This window comes from Dasypus novemcinctus, chromosome 9, assembly GCF_030445035.2.
Source record: "Dasypus novemcinctus isolate mDasNov1 chromosome 9, mDasNov1.1.hap2, whole genome shotgun sequence".
NCBI classification, from domain to species: domain Eukaryota; kingdom Metazoa; phylum Chordata; class Mammalia; order Cingulata; family Dasypodidae; genus Dasypus; species Dasypus novemcinctus.
In genome coordinates, this window is record NC_080681.1 from 80273873 (window position 1) to 80300858 (window position 26986).

At 39.7% G+C, this 26986-nt stretch overlaps 1 protein-coding gene across 3 annotated transcripts in view; it reads right to left on the reverse strand.

Annotated features, from left to right (window-relative positions):
- ZFYVE9 (zinc finger FYVE-type containing 9) overlaps positions 1–26986 on the reverse strand; it is a 279436-nt gene that overhangs the window by 51958 nt on the left and 200492 nt on the right. For 2 of the 3 annotated variants that reach the window (XM_058303586.2, XM_058303585.2), the window contains one exon: positions 19516–19620. In XM_058303586.2, coding sequence (XP_058159569.1) covers positions 19516–19620 — 105 coding nt within the window. Of the gene's footprint in view, positions 1–17507; positions 17661–19515; positions 19621–26986 lie in introns of those variants that run through there. The other variant, XM_071217438.1, reaches the window with a different exon arrangement.

The window sequence follows — 26986 nt, forward strand, 5'->3', positions numbered from 1 at the left end:
AAAAAAAGAAACATAGCTATTACAACCATGGATCTATGAGGCAGATGTCAGATAAAGAAAGATAATATGAATGGCAGCTGTTCTTATGAGCATGCTCAGGCATTACCGAAATAACCATGAGGACCTCACAACATTTATAGATCTAAATGTATAAAAACAGACCCAGGACTTCCAGGAAAATGACATTGGGGTAGGTAGGCAAAGCTTAACTCTCTCAAAAAACAATGAAGGAAGGGTAAAAAGCTGTTCAAGGGAGTTGCTTTGGGGACTTGAAGACTAGAAGAGTACTGTGCATCCTCCAGGAGGGCGAGGGAGAAAGAAACGAAGAAGCTGAAACAAAAACTGTGATTGCCAACCCCTGCATTCAGGAACAGGACTCATCCCCCACCGTTAAGGTGAACAGCCTAGATAAAACTGGTGGCTCACTGCAGCCAACTGAGATGGGAACAGACGTCTTCCTCTCTGTGAAGAGGGAGCTTGCAGCAGAAGGGTAGAAAGTAAATTTGGCCAGCAGAGCCTGCTTTGAATCTTGGCTCTGGCCAGACCAGAATCATGGGCAAGTGGAGGAGGTTAAGAGACAAATCCATGGAAAGATTTGCATATGTTTGCCATCTGCTGGCCAGTGGGGAAACTGCAAGGAGAAAAACCACTTTTAGGAGTATCTCATCACAGGCCCCTTAGAATGGAGCTGAGTATGATTAGTAAGTCCCTGATGCTATTTTGATAACTTAAGCTGGGAAACTTAAAAGACTTAGAATAAGATGAGCCAAAAATCGAAGAGAAGTCATGAAACAAAACCACTAGGTAAGAACAAAATTGATAAGAGTAAATTCACCAAAATATTCAGATGCCTAGATATCAGCAAAAAAATTATGAGCCATACTAAGAAACAGGAAGAGATGGCCCACCCAAAGGGACAAATGAAAAATCCTGACAAGAAAAGGATTTAAAACAACTAATCAAAGATAATCACACAAATTGCCTAAATCACTTTGTGGAGTTGAAGGAAAATATGACTAAAGAGAAGATATTGGGTGAGCATGAGGAACAATTTGAAAGCCTGCAAAAAAAAGTATCAGAACTCATGGAAATGAAAGACAAAATGGATGAGATTAAAATACATTAGAGGCATGTAACAGCAGATTTGAAATTATGGATGATAGAATGAGGGATTTGGAATGGAACATCTTAATTTGAAAAGAGAACACAATAGAAAAAATGGAACAGGGCCTCAGGGAATTGAATGGCAACGTGAAAGACACAAACATATGAGTTATGAACACAAAGAGAAAGGAAAAGGGAAAGAAAGAATATGTGAGGAAATAATAAATGAAAACTTCACAAGCTTTAGGAAAAACATAAATATGAATAAACAAGGACAATGCACCCCAAACAGAAAGTATCTGAATAGAACTACTCCGAGACACCTACTATTCAGAAGAAGAAATACCAGAGATAGATAAAGAGAGGATTCTGAAAGCAGCAGGAGAAAAGCAATACATCACATGCAAGAGAACATTAGTCAATAAAACAAAGTGCCAATCTCTTATCAGAAAACATGGAGGCAAGAAGAAAGTGGTATAATGTATTTCAGGTACTGAAAGAGAAAAACTACCAGCCAAGAATTCTTTATCCAACAAAACTGTCCTTCAAAAGTGAAGGTGAGTTTAAGGCAGGGGTTCTTTACCTTTTTTGTTCCCTTTGCCAGTCAGATGAAAATCACGGACCCCTTTCCAGAATGTAGCAGCAAATAGTTTTATGACATTCAACTAGTATCAGGTTTAACAACTACCATAATTTCAAAGTAGGGAGGAGGCTAAGTTATTTTTCAAGATATATAACAACTGTAATGTATATGAAATGAATACTACTGTAATTTATTGCATACATTCGTTAAGTGAAGGAAACGCTAGATTTCAGTTAAAGGCCAGAGAAAATAAATATAGTAAGTTGGTTTTTAAAAAATTAAAGTTCACAGATCCCCTGAAATCTTCCCAGGGACCCCCAAGGGTTAAAAACACCTCATTTAAGGTCTTCACAGACAAACAAAAACCAAGAGAGTATGCTATCAAAAGACTGATTTACAAGAGCTACTAAAGGGAATGCTGCAGCCTGAAAGGAAATAACAAGGGTGACAGACAATAAACAAGAAAACATTAAACTCCAATCCTGGGGAGTCCTGCTATGTTCTCAAATAGAGGACCAAGAACATCTCAAGTACAAAGGCAGCACCTAATAAGAGAATACACCAATATGTTCAAGCCCTCAATATTAATGCATGTAACTCTGGACTTTATTCTTCAAAAACTGAAACTTAGTGGTTGCCATAGGTTCCAAGAGGAAGGGGAGGAAGGAAAGGGTGGAACCTGGGGCATCTTTGGGGTATTGGAGTTGTTCTGTGTGATCTTGCAATGATGGAAACAGGTCATTATACATTTTGTCAGAACCTAAAAAGGATTTGGTGCAAAATGTAAACCAAAATGTAAACCACTGACCATGGTTAGAAACAATGCTTCAATAGCTGTTCGTTAATTGCAAAAAATGTACCATATTCATGTAGGATGTTATTGATAGGGGAGGATGGGGGAAGGGAGTGGTGGGGTGTGTGGGAATCCCCTCTATTTTTTATGTGACTTTTATAACCTAAAGCTTCTCAGAAAATAAAGTGAAAAAAAAAAAAAAAAGACTAGGAGAAACATACAGAAGAAATTATCAATTTACATAAAAGATAACAGAACTTACAGTGACGAAAGGCACTGCAGCAGTTTGATATAGTTATGAATTCCAAAAATAGACATTGGATTATGTTTGTTAACTGGTCTATACCTGGGCATGATTAAGTTATGATTTGGGCTTTGGTTGGGCCACGTCAGTAGGGCATTGAGACTCCACCCATTGGTGGGTGGGGACTCACAGATGGCATGGCAAAGGACAGAGTTGGAGCTTTTTGATGCTGGAGTTTTGATGTTAGAGTTTTGATGCTGGAGTCTTGAGGTAGAGCCTGGGAAGTAATACACAGGAGAAGAACAGAGGAATAAAGATGGTTCCTTAGACATGACAGAAACCCCAGGGAGAGAGACAGAGCCGTTTGCCTGATAGATTGCAGCTGGCCTTGTGGAGAGAGGCAAAGCCTAGAGAGCCTCATGGTCTACAGCTGACCTTGTGGAGAAAACAGAGAACCTGAGTGTGGAGAAAAATGAACCGTGGGAAGACAGGAATCAAGGAAGCCTGAACCCTTTGACAGCCATCCTGCTCCAACATGTAGCAAAAGACTTGGTGAGGGAAGTAACTTATGCTTTATAGCCTGGTAACTGTAAGCTTCTACCCCAAATAAATACCCTTTATAGAAACCAACCTGTTTCTGGTATTTTACATCAGCACCCCTTTGGCTAACTAATACAGGCACAATGCAAAAAAAAATTATTTATTTAATTTTCAAATTTTATTGTTATTTTTTGTTGTTGTTGGCTTTGTTTCTGGGTAGGTTGTGGGTTACAGAGGGTTGAAGCTATGGTAGGGGAGGATCACTGGTCCAAGGTGTCAGTGGTGGAGGTGTGTGTGAGGGGGAGTGCACTTGGGGCATGGCTCTATGGAGTGTGTGTTCATGTGGTTATGGGGTATTGTCTCGGTGGGTGGAGACCCATATAATAATGGATGGAATATTGAATTACCATCCTGGGGAGTCCTGTTACATTCTCTCAGAGTGGTGAGAATCTGTAGAGTACATGGGAAGTGACTAGCAAAGGAGGGTGGACCAATGCACCAGGCCCTTGATAGTGATGCTTGTACTTATGAACCTTGTTCTTGTGAAATCAAAACTTGGCCTGGAAATACATGTTGCCTAAGAGTTACCTCCTGAGGGCCTCCTTGTTGCTCAAATGTGGCCTCTCTCTAAGCCAAACTCAGCATATCAATTCACAGCCTCCTCCCCAACATGGGACATGACTCCCAGAGATAAGCCTCCCTGACACAGAAGGACTGATACCAAGTGCCAACTAATGAGACATTAGGAGAAAGACCTAGACCAAAACAGGGAAATATTAAATGCAATTGAGTTTTTATGGCTAAAAGATTTCAAAGTCAGGAGGTCATTCCAGATGTTACACTTACACACATCTCAGCAGGATCTCACTGACTGCCACAGAAACAGTACCTCAACAAGGAGGCTCCTGGGGTCTCTAGAGAAATCTAGACACTTAAGGCAGGGCAGACAACCCCAGGAAATCAGCACCCCATCAGTGGACCTTACCTTGGAACATATAATAACCGACCTCTGCCAAAATTATCAGAGTTAGACTCAGTTATAATTTTCCTACACATGGTTCTCCTGCCCCATTTATTTGAACCTATATTTAGCACTATACCCATTAAATATATGTCCCAGAGACTTAAATCTTCCAAATGTTCTTATTCTGTTCAGGTGAGCCCTGAATCTCAGCAGAGTTGCAGCCAACATCTACTCTCCAGTTCATCGGTCTCACCCAGGAAAACAAACAAGATGATGATGGACAATGACCTTCCCAAGAAGCAGAAAGTATCTTTACTGCAAGCAAGACACTTCAATCCATCTTCCCCATGGAATCTACACCCCTTCTCAATCAGAAGCAGAGTGGGCATCACTTCCACAAAATCCTCAAAATAGAGTAATAAACAAACTTAAGGGGGTATAGAAGTTTGGTATAGTTATGAATTCCAGAAATACTGAATTATGTTTGTAATCTGGTCTATTACTGGGCATGACTGAGTTATGATTAGGGCTTTGATTGGGCCACATCATTAGGGCATTGAGTCCCCACCCACAGATAAAAGGCATGGCAAAGGTCAGGGTTGGAGCTTTTGATGTGAGGGCTTTTTTTTTATTATTATTATTTTATTTTTTTCTCTTCCCTTCCCCCTCACCCCCCGGTTGTCTACTTTCTGTGTCCATTTGCTGTGTGTTCTTCTGTGACTGCTTCTATCCTTATCAGCAGCACCGGGAATCTGTGTTTTTTTGGTTGTGTCACCTTGTTGTGCCAGCTCTCCGTGTGTGCAGTGCCACTACTGGGCAGGCTACACTTTCTTTTGTGCTGGGCGGCTCTCCTTACGGGGCACACTCCTTATGCGTGGGGCCCCCCTACGCAGGGGACACCCCTGCATGGCAGGGCACTCCTTGTGCGCATCAGCACTGAGCGTGGGTGAGCTCTACACGGGTCAAGGAGGCCCGGGGTTTGAACCGCAGACCTCCCATGGGGTAGGCGGATGCCCTATCCATTGGGCCAAGTTTGCTTCCCTGATGCGAGGGCTTTTAATGTTGGCGTTTTGAAGTTGGGAGTCTGATGCTGAAGCCTTAAGCTGAAGCCCTGGGAAGTAAGCTCACAGAGAAAACAGAAGCAAGCTCCAGGAAGAGAGAAACTCTGAGCCCAGGAAAAAGAACCTGAGGAAGGGAGGAACCCAGGAAGCCTGAACCCTCGCAGATTTCAGCAGCCATCTTGTTCCAACATGTGAAAATAGACTTTGACGAGGGCAGTAACTTAAGCTTATGGCCTGGTACCTGTAAGCTCCTACCCCAGATAAATACCCTTTATAAAAACCAACCAATTTCTGATATTTTGCATCAGCACCCCTTTGGCTGACTAATACAGGGGAGAATGCAACAACGGACTAAAGTAGACTTACTATTATTCTAGTGATGGAAGAACATGTAACAGTCATATAAATACAGTAGTCACCAGAGGTTCTGAGGGGAGGGAGAGGGAAGAATAGGAGTAACGGGGTATTTTGGGAAAATTGGAATTGTTTTGCATGACATTGCAATAATGGATACAGGCCATTACATATTTTGTCAAAACCTATAAAATGGTGTGGTGCAAATGTAAAACAAACTATAGACCATGCTTAGTAGCAATGCTTCTATACGTGTTCATCAATTGTGGCAAATGTACCACATTAATAAAAGATGTTAATGGACGAAAGTATGGAAGGGGGAAGTGGTGGGGTATGTGGGAATCCTCTATATTTTTGATGTAACATTTATGCAATCTAAAGCTCCTTTAAAAATAAAGAAAAACTTAAATTAAAAAAAGCAAGGGCAAGAGACTTGAAGATGATTGTAGAAGTGAAAATTATTAGTAAGGGTAACTTACAGGGTAAGAAGACAGAAAATAGTAAGATATGACAATGTAAAGCCAAAGAATAAAATAGATGAAGTAAATAATGCCTTTACAGTAATAATATTGAATGTTCATGGATAGAATTCCTAAATCCAAAGACACATACCGGTAGAATGGATAAAAAAATATGAGCAATATTTATGCAGTCTACAAGAGACTCACCTCAGACATAAGGACACAATTAGGTTGAAAGTGAAAGGATGGAAAGATATTCCACATAAATTGTGACCAAAAAACATCTGAAATAGTAATTCTAATATCAGACAAAATAGATTTTAAATGTAAAACAGTATTAAGAAATGAAGAAGGACATTATATATTAATAAAAGGGGCAATTCACCAAGAAGTAATAACTGTAATAAATATGTATCCATATAACCTGGGTGCCCCAAGATACATAAGGCACACACTGGCAAAGCTGAAGGGAGGAATAGATGTCTCTACAACAGTATTTGGAGAAATTGATATATTACTTTCAGTATTGGATAGACTATCTAGACAGAGGGTAAATAAGAAAACAAAAAGCTTGAAAAATATGATAAATGAACTAGACCTAACAGATATTTACAGAGCATTATACCCCAAAACATCAGGATATACATTCTTTTCAAGTGCTCATGGATCCTTCTCCAGGACAGACCATATTTTGGGTTAGAAGACAGGTCAGAATAAATTTTAAATATTCAAATTATATAAAGTATTTTCTTTGATCATAATAGAATAATGGTAGAAATGCATGACAGACAGAAAATGGAAATTTCATGAATATATGGAGATTAAACAACACACTCAAATAATCAATGAGTCAGAGAAGAAACTGAAAAAGAAATTAGCAAATATCTTGAGATGAGTGAAAACAAGAATACAAAATATAAAAGCCTATGGGATACAGCAAAGGCAGTGCTGAGAGGGAAATTTTTAGCCCTCAAGGCTTACATTAAAAAAGAAGAAAAAGCTAAAATCAAAGATCTAATTGCATCCCTGGAGGAACTAGGAAAGGAACAGCAATCTAATCCCAAACCAAGCAGCAGGAAAGAAATAATAAAGATCAGAGCAGAAATAAAGGAAATTGAGGACACAAAAACAATAGAATCAACAAAACCAACCAAAACTTGGTTCTTTGAGAAGATCAACAAAATTAACAAATCCTTCGCTAGACAGACAAAGAAAAAAAGAGAAGGTGTAAATAAATAAAATCAGAAATGAGAGGTGAGACATTACCATGAAATAAGAGAGATCGTAAGAGGATACTATGCACAACTGTATGCCAATACATGAGACAACGTAGCCAAAATGGACAAATCCCTACAAATAACAATTTACAGTGACCCTAGAAGAAACAGAAAACCTCAACAAACCAATCATGACTAAAGAGATTAAAATAACCATCAAAAATCTCTGAAAAATGAAGAAAAGTCCACAATCAGATGGCTTCATAGGTAAATTCTACCGATTATTCAATCGGTAGGAAGAAAGACTACCAAACTCATTCTATGAAGTCAAAATCACCCCAATACCAAAGCTACACAAATATACTACAAAAAAAGCAAATTACAGACCAATTTCTCTAATGAATATAGATGCAAAAGTCCGTACAAAATACCTATAAAGCAAATCCAAAAGCTCATTAAAAGAATCATATACCATGTCCATGCAGGTTTTATCTCAGGTATGCAAGGGTGGTTCAACACAAGAAAATCAATTAGTGCAATAAACCACTGTAGCAGTTTGATATTATTTATGAATTTAAAAAAAAAGACAATGATTATGTTTGTAAACTGATCTGTTTCTCTGGGTGTTGATACTCTTTGATTGTATTAAATTCAAAGGCTTCACATTTACTTGATTAAATCAAGATTAGGGCTTTGGTTCAACGACGTCAGTAGGGCATGACTCAGGGTTGAGTCCCCGCCTCCCTGGTGGCCTGATAGAAACAGACATTCATAGAAAAAGACTAGGAAGAGGAGAGAACTTGGTCATTTTGGTACTGCCATGTGATAGAAAGGAGAAGGCTCAAACAGCTAAAGCCCTAAGGAAAAAAACAAGCCCTCCACCCTACAGCTGAGATAGGAAGAAGCTGGGCCACACAGGGCCTTCAGAGGAAGAGTAAGGCTGAACCTCCACAAACACTGGCAGCCATCTTGCTTCAACACATGGCAAAAGACTTTGATGAGAAACCACACTTCAGTTGTATTCTTTAGGGCCTTGTAACTGTAAGTTTTTTCCAATAAACACCCTTTTTTATCAATGATTTATTTATTTATTTATTTCTCTCCCCTCCCGCCCCACCCCGGTTGTCTGTTCTCTGTGTCTATTCGCTGCGTCGTCTTCTTTGTCCGCTTTTGTTGTCAGCAGCACTGGAATCTGTGTTTTTTGTTGTTGCTGCGTCATCTTGTGTCAGCTCTACATGTGTGCGACGCCATTCCTAGGCAGGCTGAACTTTGTTTCACGCTGGGCAGCTCTCCTTACGGGGCGCACTCCTTGCCTGTGGGGCTCCCCTATGTGGGGGACAACCCTGCGTGGCACGGCATTCCTTGCGCACATCAGCACTGAGCATGGGCCAGCTGCACACGGGTCAAGGAGGCCCAGGGTTTGAACTGCGGACCTCCCATGTGGTAGACGGACTCCCTAACCACTGGGCCAAGTCTGCCGCCAAATAAACACCCTTTATGAAAGCCAAAGGATTTCTGGTACATTGCATCAGCACCCTTTCAGCTTACTGCTACAGAATTTGGTATTGAAAAAGGGGGTGGTGCTTTTGCAATTTCCAAATATTCTGGGATGGTATTATAAAAGGGCAAGGGTGTTTTTTTTGAGAAACTGTGAGATGCCTGATAGAAAACATCTATGTTGCTTTGATGAGACTGTTGGTAGGAATATGGAGCCTAAAGTTATTTCTGATAAGGCCTTAGAAATGATGAAACTATTATTGCCAACTGGAGGAAAGGTGATTCATGTTTTGAAATTGCAGAGAACTTAGCAAGATGGACTACTGAATTTGAAGGCTGAATTTGAAAACTATGAGCTTGGACATTTGGCCAAGGAGATTTCCAAACTAAATGTGGAAAATGCGGTCTGGTGTCTCATAACAGAATTGTTGGGCACAAATCAACAGAAACTGATTCCAAAATCTCCACGCCTCTGGAAATCAAGCTCCCAGACAATAGTGTCCCATTTGAGGAATTAACTGAACTTGCAACTTGTAAGCCAGAATTTAAAGTGCAGTTATCGAAAATGGGAGGATTGCATCCAGCATCCAGGTGGAATCTGAGCCTCCTCTTGACATAAAGGTGCAATGGACACAACCAATCCAGTGTCCACATAGAAGAGGTGGCATTGGTTTGGGAAAAGTGGACATAATGGACAAAGGGTATGGGGAAAGGCAGGAAGAGATGAGAGGTGGAGGCGTCTTCGGGACATGGAGCTGCCCTGGATGGTGCTTCAGAGGTAATCACCGGACATTGTAAATCCTCACAGGGCCTACTTGATGGAATAGAGGAGAGTATGGGCCATGATGTGAACCAATGTATATGAGGTGCAGAGGTGCCCAAAGATGTACTTACCAAATCCAATGGATGTGTCATGATGATGGGAACGAGTGTTGTTGGGGGGGGGGAGAGGGGGGGTGGGGGGGTGGGGTTGAATGGGACCTCACATATATATTTTTAATGTAATATTATTACAAAGTCAATAAAAAATAAAAAAATTAAAAAAAAAAAAAAATAAATAAAGTGCAGTTATCCAAAAAAGACTTGTGAAAAGTCTTACTGTTTGATGGCTTGGACCCCTGCCTCCTGCATGCTAAACCAACAATCTTTTTAAGAGAGCCGTATGAACAAAACCACTGTCAGCCTGGACTAAAAGCGACAGAGGGGAGAGATGGAAGGGAAAACAGCTTTAAGAGGAAAACCATGGAAGCTGAGGTCTGGAATTAAGACATCTGGGCCAAGAGAGGGATATGACCCATGTGTACCAACAGGGTGAGTTTGCCCCAGCATTTGAAGAGGGTGGACGTTCCAGCCATGTTCAGGGAAGTTTTGGTGTCCCAGGCTACAAAGAGGGTAGAGTACATTCCCCAAGGTTTGGGAACAGTGAGGTCAACACCCCACTGCTCTGGGAAGCGGACTTGGCCCAGTGGTTAGGGCGTCCGTCTACCACATGGGAGGTCCACAGTTCAAACCCTGGGCCTCCTTGACCCATGTGGAGCTGGCCCACACGCAGTGCTGATGTGTGCAAGGAGTGCCATGCCATGCAGGGGTGTCCCCCGCATAGGGGAGCCCCATCGCAAGGAGTGTGCCCCGTAAGGAGAGCCACCCAGCGTGAAAGAAAGTTCAGCCTGCCCAGGAATGGCACTGCACACAAGGAGAGCTGACACAAGATGACGCAACAAAAAGAAACACAGATTGCCGTGCCGCTGACAACAACAGAAGCAGACAAAAAAGAACATGCAGCAAATAGACACAGAGAACAGACAACTGGGGTGAGGGAGGAAGGGGAGAGAAATAAAATAAATAAATAGATCTTTTCTTTTTTTTGACTGAGAACACCAGAAATTTATTGTCTCTCAATTCTGGAGCCTAAAAGTCTGACATCAGCTTGTGAGGGCCACACTGCCTCCATCACGATTGACGCTTTGTCTGTCAGTCTCCTACTGACACTGTCCAAATGTCCTCTCCTCATGGGGACACCAATCCTGTTGGATTTGGGACTACCTTACCCCAGTTCAGCCTCATTTAACTAATAGCATTTTCACAGATCCAATTTCCAAATAGGATCACATTCGTGGGACCGGGGATTAAGAAATGAACAGACCTTTTGGGGGGACATAATGCAATCCATAAAGAGACTAAAGACAGAAATCCCATCTCAGAAGTATCTAGAAGGCAGAAAGGAATTCTGCCTCCGCTCCCACACACAGTTCTCAGGACTGGGTTTGTACTCTCAGGCTCCTCTGCTCGGAACATTCTTCTCCTCCTTGCCCCATCTGTGAACTTGTAATCGTCCTTTAAGTTTGTGTCTCTGTAAATCCCTCATGGTCCAGCTCAAGCTGATATAATTTTCTATCCTTTTCTGGTTGTTTTGCTGAGACGGTAAAATGCGCACCTCAAAAGCATGCCCTATAACTTCTCTTTATGTGCGTTTTGCGATGTCGAGCAAAGGACCAGCTCAATAAACACTGGAGAATGATGGAGGAAGACAGGAAGGAAGAATGCAAGAAAAGAAGACAGTGCTGCGAAGCGGGTGTGGCTCAGTGGTTGAGTGCCTGCTTTGCACATGGAAGGTCTCGGGTCCAATCCCTGGTACCTCCTAAAGGACAACGATGGAAGATGGAGTCCAGCAGGAGCCCCAACCACACACCTCCACATGGGGGCCTGGCCCCGTGGCCCCCAGTGCTCCAAGCCTGTCTGACTCTGTCGTTCAGACAGAATGGCATCCCTGAGATTCCACCTGTGAAACTGCCAGTCACGCCTCTGTTCCTGGCCCCCAACTCCTGAGCTGGGGCTTGGCCCTAGAAGTGCCCTGGGTCTGCTCACTCTTGAAGCAGACTAAGAATGAGCAAACTGGCCCCACTTTCCTCCTCTTCCTGGTTATCACCGCTGGACACAGGTTTTGCTCCCTAATTTTTGCCAGGTGACAGGGGGCCTGGAGCTTGGTCACAGACAGTCTCCAAGATGGGTGTGTTAGCATTTGCATTCTAAAATCTTATGTGTCTGGAATACAGGATCTGTGTCCTCTTCCTTATTGTCTCTTCCATGCTTTGCACAGTACTCAGAGTACATCAGGCATTCAGTAGGGCATTCCTGCTTTCATTTAGGAATCACATGGTCTGAACTTGGACTCCATGAGTACTTACAGCATTCCTGACCTTTTGATTTTCCCATTTCCCTATATGAAGGTTTTTTTTTTTTTTACTCTTTCACCTGTTCAAGGCCTGATTTCATTGCCTCTTCAACTAAGAATAAATGAATATTAACTAGGGGTCTAATAAATGACTTTCTAGCTAAATTTGGCTATATTCTACAGTCTCAACTTTCATAATTACAGCATCGAGTTATTTTATGAATCTACCTATAGAGGGGAATTCTTTTCTTCCTAGATTATGCTTCAATCCATAAAAGAAAGAAGTTCCAGGAACACTATCACTCTCCTCGGGACGGGATACCTTGGGGGCCCCTCCCCAAAGAAAGAGGAGGAGCTAATGGGATGGGTGAAAGCCTGGCGCCCACTGGGCTGTGTCTCGAGGGGCTGGGTCATGATAAACTTCAGTGATCCCAGAGCCTCTTGTTCTCACAGCCCCGGGAGTTGAGGCTCAGTGGGCTGCCTTGCCAGCAGGCCAGCAAGCAGGCGTCCCCTGTCCCAGCCAGGCCCCTGCCCTGTATTTTCCCGCTTCTCCTTGGCCTGCTGCTGAGTGGACAAGTCAGGTCAGTGCTGCACCACAGAGCTGCCTGCAGCTCAGGGAAAGCTCTCACACGCCCTCCACTTTGGTCTAGGCCACAATCTCCAATCAAACTTTCTACAAAAGCCCAGTACTTGGCTCTATTTTAAAGATCAAGCTCCTACCCCAATCCTAGCCTTCTTCATCCCCTTTACCCTGCTCCTTTCTTCTCTCCATAGCACTTTTTGTCTTTCACATTTCGCCAGTTCATCCATGAGGCTCTTTTAATAACACTTTCAAATGCGTTTCTGATAGCAGTGTCTGCCTACCATATAGGAGGTCCAGGGTTTGGCACCCAGGGCCTCCTGGCCCATGTGGTGAGCTGGCCAATGTGCAGTGCTGTCACGTGCAAGGAGTGCTATGCCATGCAGGGGTGCCCCACCCCCCCGCATAAGGAGTGCACCCTGCATGAAAATGGCGCAGCCTGCCCACGAGTCAATAAATAAATCTTAAAAAAAAAACACCCCATTGCTCTTAGAGGGTGTCCCCCATAAATTAGAGAAGGCTTGTCCCCCATAAATTAGGGAAGGCCAGGTCACCAGCACACTGCTCTGAAAGGGTTGGGCCTTTATGCCAGAAATGAGGGAGGATGTTGTCATCACTGTACTAAGGGGGTAGAAACTGTACCCAGGGATTTGGAAAAGAGTGGTCATCACCCCAATGTTCTTGGAGGGTGAGGTCTGTTGCTCAGTCACCACCCAGATGCTTGATGAGGGTAGAACCAAGAAAATGGCCATTGGGTAAGCCTGTGGAAAGGGTGGGCCCCCATGAGGCCCCAAGTATGAAGAAATCTTAATCTTAAAAATGACTCTCAGACTTTGAAATCTAACAGAGTATGCCCTGCACATTTTCAGAATTGTTGGGACTCATGTTTCCCACCCAAATTCTCCTTGTGGTAATGTAAATGTTTATCCTATGTTTGTCCCTCTGTATATTGGAAGCAGATAAATTGTTTTGTAAGCTTCACAGGTCTACAGCCAGATAAGACTTTGCCCCAAGACAAACTGTATTTCTAGAAACTGATGGATGTGATTTTGTATGTAAAGTTGTTACTGATATAAAGGTTTTTTTTTTTGAATACTGTAAAGTCTTTCTGTTTTGGAATTCAGAGGATAGAGTGTAGCAGGTTGATATCATTTATGAATTCAAAAAAAAAAAACTGAACTCCTTAGGGCCTTGTAACTGTAAACTTTTACCCCAACAAATACCCTTTATAAAATCCAACAAATTTCTGGTACATTGCATCAGCACCCCTTAGGGTGACTAATACAACCACCTTAATAGATTGAAGAAGAAAAATCATATGCTTCTCTCAACTGATGCAATAAAGGCATCTGACAAAATAGACCATTCTTTTTTATAATAACACTCCAAAACATAGTAATAGAAGGAAGCTTTCTCAACATGGTAAAGTACATATATGAAAAAAACTACTGCCAACATTGCACTCAACAGTGAAAGACTGAAAGCTTTCATGCTGAGATCGGGAACAAGACAAGGATGCCCACTGTCACAGCTGTTATTTAATATTGTGCTAGAAGTTCTAGCTAGAGCAATTAGAGCCAGCAATTAGAGCTAGATTAAAAAAATAAAAGGCACCCAAAAAGGAAAGGAAAACATAAAACTTTTGCTATTTGCTGATGATAGGATCCTCTATCTAAAGAAAATTCTGAAAAATCTAAAACAAAGCTACTAGAACTAATAGAAGATGAGTTCAGTAAAGTGGTGGGATACAAGATTAAAATGCAAAGATCAGTAGCATTTCTATACACTACTCAAGAAATCTGAGACGAAGTCAGAAAAAATCCATTTACAATAGCAAATAAAAGAATAAAATATTTAGGAATAAACTTAACCAAGAACACAAAGGATCTGTATTCAGGAAACTACAAAACATTCCTAAAAGTAACCAAAGAAGACTTAAATAAATGGAGGACATTCCATGTTCATGGAATGGAAGACTATTGTTAAGAGGTCAGTTCAACCCAAACTGATATACAGATTCAACAAAATCCCAATAAAAATTTTAGCAACCTTTCTTGGAAAATGGAAAAGCCAATTATCAAATTTATTTGAAAGAGTAAGGGACCCCAAATAGAAAAAAAAAAAAAAAAATGTCTTAAAATAGAAGATCAAAGTTGGAAGGCTCTCACTTCCTGACTTTAAAGCATATTGCTTAGCTACAGTGGTAAAAACAGCGTGGTACTGGCATAAAGACAGACATATTGACCAGTGGAACCAAATCAAGAACTCAGAAACCGACCCTCACATCGACAGTCAAGTGAATGTGACATGGCTTTGAAACCCACGCAGCTGAACTAGAACAGCCTTACTCAACAAATGCTGCTAGGAAAACTGGATATCCATATCTGAAAGAAAGAAAGAAGACCCTTATCTATCACCTTATACAAAAATTAACTTGGAATTGATCAAGGATCCACATAAAAAAGCTACAACCATAACTTCCTAGAAGTAAATGTAAGTAAACATCTTCAAGATCTTGTGGTAGGTCGAAGTTTTTTTAACCTTCCACCAAAGAACAAGCAATGAAAGGGAAAATAGATATATGGGACCTCTTCAAAATTAAACACCTTTGTTCTTCAAAAGACTTTGTCAAGAAACGGGAGAAAAAATTTGGAAACGACTTATCCAATAAGAGTTTGATATTCATGTTATATAATGAGATCAGACAATTCAATGATATAAAGACAATCAACCAAAATTTTAAAATGGGCAAAAGACATTTTTCCAGAGAGGAAATACAAATGGAAAAAAAAAACAACATGAAAAAATGTGAAAACATCACTAACTCCTAGGAAAATGTGGTCAAAACTACAATGAGATACCATTTCACACCTTATAGAATGGTCATTATTTAAAAAAAAAAAACAGAAAACTACAAGTACTAGAAGGGATGTGGAAAAACAGGTACACTCCTTCACTAGTGGGAATATAGAATGGTGCAGCCTCTGTGAAAGACAGTTTGACAGTACCTCAAAAAACTGAATATAGAACTGTCTTATGATCCAGCAATCCAGAAATAAGTACAATGGAATACTAGTCATCTGTAACAAGAAATGAAATCAGAATGCATATGACAACATGGATGAACCTTGAAGGCATTATGTTGAGTGAAAAAAGCCATACCAAAAGGATAAATACTGTGTGGTCTCACAATAAGAACTAAATAAGATGAATAAACTCACAGAGGTAAACTCTAGAGTATAGGCTACTAGGAGATTGAATGTGAGTTTAGAACAGGAGTTGATGCTTAATGCATGTAGAATTTTTAATAAGGTTTATTGTAAAAATGTGGAAATGAATAGAATCAATGTTAACACATTATAATGAGTATAACTATAAACGTGATTGTGGCTGAAAGGGGTAGTCTGTGTGCGTAAATGTCAATGGAAAAGAAGTTAGAGAATAATCTAGGAAATGTATAAAAAAATAGTGATTTTGAGGAAATGGATGTGGCTCAACCAATTGGGCTCCTATCTATCATCTAGGAGGTCCAGGGTTCGATGCCCAGGGCTTACTGGTGAGGGCAAGCTGGCCCATGTCACGAGCTGACCCACGTGGAGTGTCAGCCTATGAAGAAATGCAGCCACGCGCAGGAGTGCTGCCTGGCATGTGAATGCTGACCTGTCCGGGAAAGCTGCCCCACAAAGGAGCGCCGGCCGACACAGAGAGTTGGTGGAGCAAGATGACACAACAAGAGATACAGAGGAGAGAAAAGAAGATGCAGCAAAACAGGGAGATGAGATGGCATAAGAGAGTAATCGTCTTTCTCTCACTCCGGAAGTTCCCAGGATTGGTTCCCAGAGTCACCTAATGAGAATATAAGCAGGTACAGAAGAACACACAGTGAATGGACACAGAACAGACAACAGAGAGAACGGGGGGATGGGGGGAAATAGTGATTTTTGTGGTGCATGAAGATTGTGGTTAATAGCATAAATATAAGAATGTTCTTCTTTTACAAAGTATTAAGAATATGGTGACATATGGGAAAATTACACCTAATGTAACTTATGGACGATAGGTAACAGTAGTATTGTAATATTTTTTGCAGCAAAGACAAAGAAGATATATCAATTCTAAGGGACAAAAATGGGGGGTGTAAAAGGGGATATGGGAATTTTCCTTTCGGAGTAATGAAAACGTTCTAAAATTGTCTGTGGTGATGATAGCACAACTCTGAATAAAATGAGAGCCACTGAATGTATACTTTGAATGGACTGTACAAAGTGTGGGATTTCATATCACAGGGAATCTAGTGGTGGAAGACTGACCGTGGACTACAGAACAAATATGAAAATGTTCTCTCATGAACTTTAACAAATATGTAATACTAATACAGGGTGTTAATAATTGGGTGAGTTGGGGGGAAATATACCAAATGTAAGATACAGGCTATAGTTAGTAGTAATATTTGATGAATGCTCTTTCATACTCTGTAACAAATGTTTTACAACAATGCAAGATGGTGGTGGTGGGGTGATATATGATAGCCCTATATGATGATATGTATGTTTGTTTTGTAAGCTCACAACTTTCACTATATACTTATTGTTTAGGTATGTGAATATAGATATGATATAATTCAATAAAAATTTATATTAATAAAACAGATCCAATTCCTCCTGAACACAAAGCACCATTCTGCAAACACCAATGACAGTCACGTATATTATCCACTTGGGGAATGACAGCAAGCTCGCAGAAGGCAGGTAAAGTGTTCGTACTAATACTTTATTTCACAGAGTAGATATACCTAATAAATGTTTATGAAATGGATAATAACCTTACAAGTTAAGGACTAAAAATATTTTTCAAAGCATAGTTTCTTTAATGTTATTTAGGCATAAATATACAAAATAGTTCACTTTGAAGATTTGACTCCTTGACTATTTGACTCCTTGTCTATTTCTCTTTGATATTCTAGTGTAGGACTTTCTAACATCTAATATCTGACTTTATTCCCAGTAAAAAACTAAGCACATGGTTGTTATTAATTTCATAAGTCAACTTGGCTAGGATATGGTGTCCAGTTTCGTCAAACACTGGTCTCCCTGTAAAGAAAAATATATATACAATACAATAAAATTATAAATAAAAGAAAATAAAAAACATAGGTCTACTTGTTATTGTGAATGTGTTTCCTAGATGACAATTTTATCAGTTAACTGCATGTATAACAACAAACCCTCAGCATAGCGAGTAATTTCCTCATCTAATAAATTGGAGGTCTTAAAACCTAGAACTGAGGCTTTCAGTGGTCAGGAGAATTTCGGCTCAATTGGCTCTTACTGAAAACTCTAGCCATTTAGCTGCCTCTGGAGAATTAAGACCAAGAACTTCAGCATCACATTTATCAGAGTTTCTTGCCGGTAGCCTTCCCTGCAGAGTTCAAACTTGCAGGCCACCATGGTCATATAAGACACTACCTTATAATAAATCTCCTACAACACATACACACACCCTGTTGGTTCTGCTTCTTTAGAGAACCCAAGCTAATAAACATGCATTCTAATTACTATTTTCTAATGGCTTGAAAAAATATTGGACAGAAAGTAATGGGTAAGGGCTTTCTTTACATAGGTCCTTCTCATAATATTGAGCTCTGAGCTCCTGATTCTAGCAAGACATTTGTATAATTCTCAGTGCACATTAAGTACAAAATGTTTACTGAATGAAAAAATGAATAAGTGAATATAATTGAGGAAATAAAAAGAGAAAGAAGAAAAGGAAGGAAGAAGAGAGAGAGAAGGAGACACTTATTTTACACTAAGAAATCTGGGAAACAGTGGAAGAGATGTTCAAGGAGTTAACATCTTGCCTTTAAAAAAATAATTAATTATAACCATTATTACGCCAAACTAAGTTTTAAAATAAATTTTTTTCTTCAAAGCCTTAATGATTACCATTGGACATTCTGAAACTGTTTTTTTTTTAGATTTATTTTTTATTTATTTCTCTCCCCTTCCCACCCCTCCCAGCTGTCTGCTCTCTGTGTCCATTAGCTGTGTGTTCTTCTGTGACTGCTTCTATCCTTATCAGTGGCACTGGGAATCTGTGCATCTTTTTGTTGCGTCATCTTGCTGTGTCAGCTCTCTCTGTGTGCGGCGCCATTCCTGGGCAGGCGACACTTTCTTTTGCACTGGGCGGCTCTCCTTACGGGGTGCACTCCTTGTGCGTGGGGCTCCCCTACTCGGAGACACCCCTGCGTGGCACAGCACTCCTTGTGTGCATCAGCACTGCACATGGGCCAGCTCCACATGGGTCAAGCAGGCCCAGGGTTTGAACCACGGACCTCCCATGTGGTAGGCGGACGCCCTATCCACTGGGCCAAGTCAGCTTCCCTGAAGCTGGTTTTTATAACTTTTTAAATCTAGGAAAGATTTCACATGGAAAATAGGCAGAGTAGTTCTTACATAATTCGATTAATGTATGTGTAGTATGCACAATTTTATTTTACATACAAACTATAGTTTAATTTAGATGCAAGTGTTTGCTTTTGGGACATTACTTAAAAGCCATCTCAGAACTTAGAGTAAGCTGCAGGCTGTGATAAAGCATTAAGGACATAAAAAATAATATTTACTTGTAGTAAAAGGGTAAAAAAAAACATTTCCACCACTAATATTACAGATATAAGATTAATTTTACACCTTAATCGAAATGCAAATCTATCACTGATTACTATAGCATCAAAAGGTCAAAACCATAACCAATGACGGACTAAACTAACATATTCAGCAGCTTCCTTTTCTGTCATGAAAATTTCCAGCACTGAATAAGCCAAATGATATTATAAACTGATTTTACTGTCAACTATTTAAAAATAAAATTTACATGTAATCAGGTATTTTTAACCTTCATTCATGTATTAAACGATTAAGAAAGAGCCCTCATGAAGAATCTTACCTCATTGTATCTGTTGCTGGGAATTTTGATGCTGGTTTTCCGAACCTCCATATCAACCACCAAACCTTGAACTGCTGGCAATGTGTATTGGTAATTTCTGAAGTCCTGGGTAAAAGTAGACAGAAGTAAAGTAAAGAAATCATCAAAGGCAGTCTTTATAGTTATAAAATTAACAAAAATGGAAAGAAGGTCAATAATGTAAGATCCTATTTATTTAAATAATAAGGAAATGTATAATGAAAACCTTATTCTATGTATTCTAGCTCTTCAATTAGTTTATACTTTATATGGAAGTAGGCCAAACAGTTTCACAACTCCTTATATATTATATTAAATATTTGAGTGCCAACCTTGCTTTATTTTTCATTGTGGCACTTATCACCACTTAACATTTTCTGTATTTACTTGTTTATTGTTTCCCACCTCACTCTAAGATAAGGTCCATGAAGACAGGGACTTTCATTTGATTAGTTCTTGCTAGATCCCAAATGCCTGGAACATTCAATCAATATTTGTAGGGAGAAATACATATAGTGCATATCCAAAGTGGTTGAAGCAAATGAGCAAAAGTGGTAGGAACTGAGGTCAAAGTCATAGCATGGGGACTGATTAAACGGGCATAGATTTCATGGGGCCTTGAAGGCTCTTCAAATTATCTTTGGCTTTACTCCAAGGAAGGTTCTGACTTGCTTTAAAAGATCCCTCTGTCTCTGAGATCCTGCAGAGATGTGCATAAGTGCGACTCCTCTGATGACCTCCAGACTAATTTTGAAGTCTCTTAGCCATATAAACTCATTTGTCTTTACAATTTCCCCCTTTTATTCAAGGTCTTTTTCTAGTTGTGATGTGGGCTATGGGTGGAAGGCTCTTTGTCTCTTCAGAGGTAACTAAGTTGTTTGACTTGTGGGTGTGGAACGGTAAGAGGCTGCAGTCCTGCCCTTAGGGACTGTCAGTGGCTCCAGTCCCAGGAAATGTTTAACAATGCAAGGGCTATAAACTTTAAGTATTTAGGGGAAATGCAAAAACCAAATACGCTAAAGGCTTATCTAGAATGTCTGGAGTCCATGCTAAAAGCTTACCTAAGATGTGGAAGATATATGCTAATTGAAGCCTATTGAGAACTGAAACAAAGGGACCATTTGGCCTTTCCTCTCTGTATAAAAGACATTTGAAAATCTTGTTCAGGGCTCGGGATTCAAACTGAAAGCTCCCGAGTCCGGCCGGCCGTCAATAAACCATTTTTCCTTCTCAAAATCATTCCTGAGTCCTGGCCTCTCTATACTCAAATAATTGAACTTCTCTTAAATTCCACAACAGTTGCATCACCAGCTGGTGCTTGGTAGTAAGGCACCAGGGAGGCTCATTCCCAAGAGTCATGTCCCATGCTTGGGGAAGGTAATTCATTTACATGCTGAGTTTGGCTTAAGAGAGTGGCCACATTTGAGTAAACTGGAGGCTCTTAGGAGGTAACTCTTAGGCACCCTGCAGCTCTAGGCCTAGTTAAAATTTCAAGCATACAGGCTCATAAAGCATAGTCATCAGTATCAAGGGCCTATCATTGGACTATCATTACTCAATGATATTGCAGGGACAGATGCAGGACATTACATATCCTGCCATAATTCACTGAATGGACTAGAAGAGAGTGTAAACTACAATATAAACTATAATCCATGCTGTGTAGCAATGCTCCAAAATGTACTCATCAAATGCAATGAATGTGCCACATTAATGAAAGAAGTTGTCAATGTGGGAGGAGTGGGGGGTGTGGGGAATGGGGTATATGGGAACCTCTTATTTTTTTAATGTAACATTTTGTGTGATTTATGTATCTTCAAAAAGAAAAGATTAAAAAAAAAAAGATCTTCTGACTGCTCTGTAAAGACTATATTGAAAAGAAACAAGGGTAGAAGAAAGGACATAGATAAAATACAACAAACATAATCCAGGCAACCAATGGAACCAAATTGATAATTAAGAAACAGGCCCTCAAATCTATGGTCAAGTGATTTTTGACAAGGCTGTCAAAACCACCCCACTGGGGCAGAACAGCCTATTCAATAAATGTGCTGTGAGAACTGGATACCTATATCCAAAAGAAAGAAAGAGGATCCCTATCTCACACTTTTTACAAAAATTAACTCAAAATGGATCAAAAACCCTAAATATAAATTCAAGAACCATAAAACTCCGAAAAGAAAATGTAGGGAAACATTTTCAAGACCTGGTGGTAGTTTGTGGTTTCTTAAATCTTACATCAAAAGCGTAAGCAACAAAAGAAAAAATGGATAAATGGGACCTCCTCAAACATTAACACTTTTGTGCTTCAAAGGACTTTGTCAAGAAGGTGAAAAGGTAGCCACTCAATGGGATAAAATATTCGGAAACCACATATTTGATAAGGGTTTGATTTCCATCCTATATAAAGAGATCATACAACTCAATAATACAAGAGCAAGCAATCTAATTTTAAAATGTGCGAAAACTTAAATAGACATTTCTCCCAAGAGGGAATACAAATGGTGAAAAAACACATGAAAAAAGTTCAATATCACTAGCTATTAGGGAAAAGAAAATCAAAACTACAATGAGGTATTATCTCATACTGCATAGAAAGGACATTATTAAAAAAACAGAAAACAACAAGGGCTGGAGAGGATGTGGAGAAACAGGAACACTCCTTCACCATTGGTGGGAATGTGGAGTGGTGCAGCCTCTGTGGAAGACAGCCTCCTCAGGAAGCTAAATATAGAACTGCTATGTGATCAGGCAATCCTTCTACGTGGAATATATTCAGAAGAACTAAAAACAGTGATGTGAACAGACATTTGCACATAGATATTCTTTGCAGAATTAAAAAACAATTGTCAAAAGATGGAAATAACCAAAGTGTCCATCAATTGATGATTGGATAAACAAAGTAGTATATGCATACAATTGGAATACTATGTTGCTGTAGGAAGAAATGAATTTGGGATGCATATGACAACATGGATGAACTTTGAGGACATTATGCTGAGTGAAATAAGCCACACACGAAAGGACAAATACTGTAGGTCTCACTAATATGAACTAAACATGAAGAATAAACACATGGAGTTAAAACCTAGATTGTAAATTACTAGGAAATAGGATGAGGACTGAGAAGGGGTACTGATGCTTAATGTATGTGGACTTTTCAATTAGCTTGACTGTAAAAATGTGGAAATGCATAGAGTTGATGGTAACGCATTATAGTGAGTATAACTAACATGGCTGGTTTATAAACAGGACTGTGACTGAAAGGGGTAGTCTAGGGATGTAAATGTCAATTGAAAGAAAGCTAAAGAATAAGCTAGGGACTGAGTAACATAGTGAACCCCAAAGTGGATGAGATTGTGGGTAATAATACAAATAAAAGGATGTTCTTCTATAAACTAGAACAAATGTCTGTCACTATTACAGGTGGTAAGAATATAATGATGCATGTGAAAAATACAATTAATGTAACTTACAGACATTAATTAACTGCAATATGGTAATATTCTTACATCAGTGTCAAAGAAGGTACTATATGAACACTAATGGTCAATAACAGGGGGATATGGGATTTTTTCTTTTGGACTAAGGAAAACGTTCAAGGGTTTACTGAGGGGACAACTGCACAAATCTGCTGAACTTTATAGCCACTGAGTATACACTTTGGATAAAATGTACAAGGCATGGTACTATATAACACAGTGAACCATGTGATGGAAGATAGACAGTGGTTAATAGTACAAATGTAAGAGTGTTCTTTCATGAACTATAACAAATATACAATACTAATACATAATGTTAATAGTGGTAATACAGTGAGAGGTGATGTGTTTTGTTTGTTTTTTGTTTTTTTGTATTATTACTGGAATAAAAATGTGCTAAAAATGATTGAAGTAATGAACGTACAATTATGTGATTATACCAAATACATTGATTGTAAAAACAACAAAAAAATAGTTAGTGGCAATAGTCTGATTATGTTCTTTCATAAGCTGTAACAAATGTTCCATAACAATGTAAAGGAGTTTGTGGAGGAGTGATGTATGGGATTTTGGCACATTATGCATGATTCTTCTGTAAGCTCACAACTTCCCTAATAAAATTAATTAATTGATTTTTTAAAAATCAAGGCAAGAGGCAGTGATAGCTTGTACCAGAATATTAACAGTTTAAAAGGTGGTCAGTGGAGCAGATATGGCTCAAGCAATTGGGTGCCCACCTCCCACATGGGAGGTCCCAGGTTCAGTTCCCGGTGCATCCTAAAGAAGACAAGCAGATGCCACAACCACAGATGCTGCTGCTGCCACAACGAACAGATGCTGCAGATGCCCAACAAGCAGATGCCGCAATGAACAGACACTGCAAATACCACAACCAGCAGATGCCACAACTGGCACAAACAGCAGACACAGCAACCACTGCAGCCAGCAAATACCGTAACCACTGCAACCAGCAGACAACATAACCAGCAGGCAGCAGAAATGGCTCAAGTGGTTGGGTTCCCAGTGCCTCCTAAAAAGATGAGTAGACAGACAAGGGAGCCATCTCTGGGGGGAAGGGGGGGATAGGGATTTTTAAAAATCTGTAAAGATGGGAATAAAATATAAATAAATATATATATTTTTTAAAAAGAATGCTAGAAAGGGGAGAGTAGCAGAAATTTTTTTAAAAAGTTGTCAGCAGGGAAGTGTCTGTGGCTCAATCAGGTGGGCTCCCGTCTACCATATGGGGGCCCTGGGTTCGCATCCCAGGGCCTCCTTGTAAAGGCAGGCTTGCCTGCGCGCTGTGGAGAGCCACCTGGCCCACAAGCGCCGCAGAGAGCTGACTCAGCAAGGTGACACAACAAAAAAGGGGAAAAGCAAAGACACAGAAGAGCATGCAGCTAATGGACACAGAGAGGAGACAGCAATCAAGCCACAAGGGGGAAGGGGAAATAAAATAAATGCAGACACAGAAGAACGCACAGCAAATGGACACAGAAAGCAAAAGGCCATGGGTGGGGGAGTGGGGGGATAAAAAAAAGTGGTCAGCAGTTGTCAGATCTTCATATACATATATTTTTTAAGGTAGAACCTACAATATTTTCCACTCAAATGAACATGTAATGTGTATAAAAGAAAAAAAGATGAGACTAAATTTTATGGCCAGGGCTACTAGAAGAGTGGAATTGCCATTCGCTGAGAAGGAGTATCTGATAGGTAGGAAGGGTAGCAAATCAGAAGGCTATAGGAGAAGAATCAAGAAAAAAATGATGTCTTAAAAGCCAAGAAAAATAAAATTTATATATATTGTTAAGCTGTTAGATGGAACTGTGTGAAAATTGTCTTCTGATTACATCTGTTTTCTCAGAGAAAGAGGGTCTAGGTGTTCAGATGAAAGAGAGGAAAGGAAAAGGAGGCACTGGCGTTTTGAGAAGAGATTATGTACAGTCATCTAGAGAGAATAAAAGTGTATAGAGAGCTGGGTAGCACTGAGAGAGTCCTCAAGGGTAGGTCAAGAAGCTAAAGTAAAACCAGTAAGAATGCTACTTTTCTTTACCCAAGAGCAGGCTTGAATATAAGTTAAGAATAAGGGAAAAAAAGACTTTTGATCAGAACGCAAAGAGAACTAAGTAAAAAAGGACAGTATTTTTGACAAACAGTACTGAATCAATAGGACAGCCAAACAGAAAAAATAAAGAACTTCAAACAATGCCTCATATCTTATATAAAAATGAACTCAAAATAGATCATAGACCTAAATATAAAATGTAAAACTATAAATCTTTTGGAAGGAAAGCAGAGAAGAAATCTTTGTAATGTAAGTTTAGTCAATATGTTCTTAGATCCAACACAAAAAGCATGTTCCATAAAAGAAAACATTATTAACTTAGGCTTCATCAAAATTTAAAATGTTTCTGCTATAAAAAAGATTTTTAAGAGAATGAAAAGATAAGTCATGGATTGGGAGAAAATATCTGTAAATGATACATATCAGACAAACAACTTACATTCAGAATATATAAAGAAATCTCAAAACTCAACAAAAAGAAAAAAACCTATTTTTTAAATGGGCAAAAAATTTGAATAGATACTCACCAAAGAAGACATAAAGAGACAAAAAAGCATATGGAAAGCTGCTCAAAATCATTAATCAATAGCAACAGACAAATTGAAATCACAATGAGATACCAATAAACTCCTATTGGACTGGAAAAAAATGCAAAAACAAAAAAGGGAAATAAGTGCTGTCAAAGACACAGAACAACTGGATTTCTCACATATTGCTTGTGAACACAAAATGCTGTGGCCATTATGGAAAACAGTTTTTCAGTTGCTTATGAAGGTAAACATAATATCACTCCCAGTTATTTACCCAAGAGAAATGAAACCTAATGTATATACAAAAATCCAAACATGAATATTTATAGAACCTTTATTCATAGATGCCAAAAATAAGAAACCACCAAAAAATCCATAAATAGGTAAATGGATAAAGAAACTGTGGAGAAACGGACTTGGCCCAGTGGTTAGGGTGTCCGTCTACCACATGGGAGGTCCGCGGTTCAAACCCCGGGCCTCCTTGACCCGTGTGGAGCTGGCCCATGCGCAGCGCTGATGTGCGCAGGGAGTGCCCTGCCACGCAGGGGTGTCCCCCGCGTAGGGAGCCCCACGCGCAAGGAGTGCACCCATAAGGAGAGCTGCCCAGCGCAAAAGAAAGTGCAGCCTGCCCAGGAATGGCACCGCCCACACTTCCCGTGCTGCTGATGACAACAAAAGCGGACAAAGAAACAAAACGCAGCAGATAGACACAGAGAACAGACAAGGGGGGGGAGGGGGGGATTAAATAAATCTTTAAAAAGAAACTGTGGTTCAACCATATAAGTGAACACTCTGTAGCAATTAAAATGAATGAACTTCTTAACAAACACAAAAACATGCATGAGTCTTAAATGCACTATGCTATATAAAGGAAGCCAGACTGAAAAGGCTACATACTGTATGATTCCAATTACATGACATTCTGAAAAAGCCAACCCGTTGAGAAGAGGATCAATGGGAGGCATGGTGAATTTTTTTGAGTGATGGAACTGTTTTGTATCTTGACTGTGGGGGTGGTAGCTAATAACTCTATAAGTTTGTTGAAACCCACAGTAATGAACTCCAAAAAATGGCAAATTTTACTGTATGTAAATTTTTAAATAAAATTTTTTTAAAAGGGAGAAATAGATTTAACCAGCATTTGTATTTTGCTAGGCCACCACAACAGAGGAAAAAAGAGACAAAGGACCTGAGAACATATGTAAAAAAGTCATTTTAAAGATGAAACTATAGAATTTTAGTTAGGTAAAGAGAGAAGCAATGAAAGCAAGAAATAGTGAAAAGCTGGTAGAATCAATAGATTGTAGGTCCTGGTAAGCTGGAGATTAGGAGGTGACTGGAGAGAGGTGCCTTAGTAAGTAATTCAATAAATA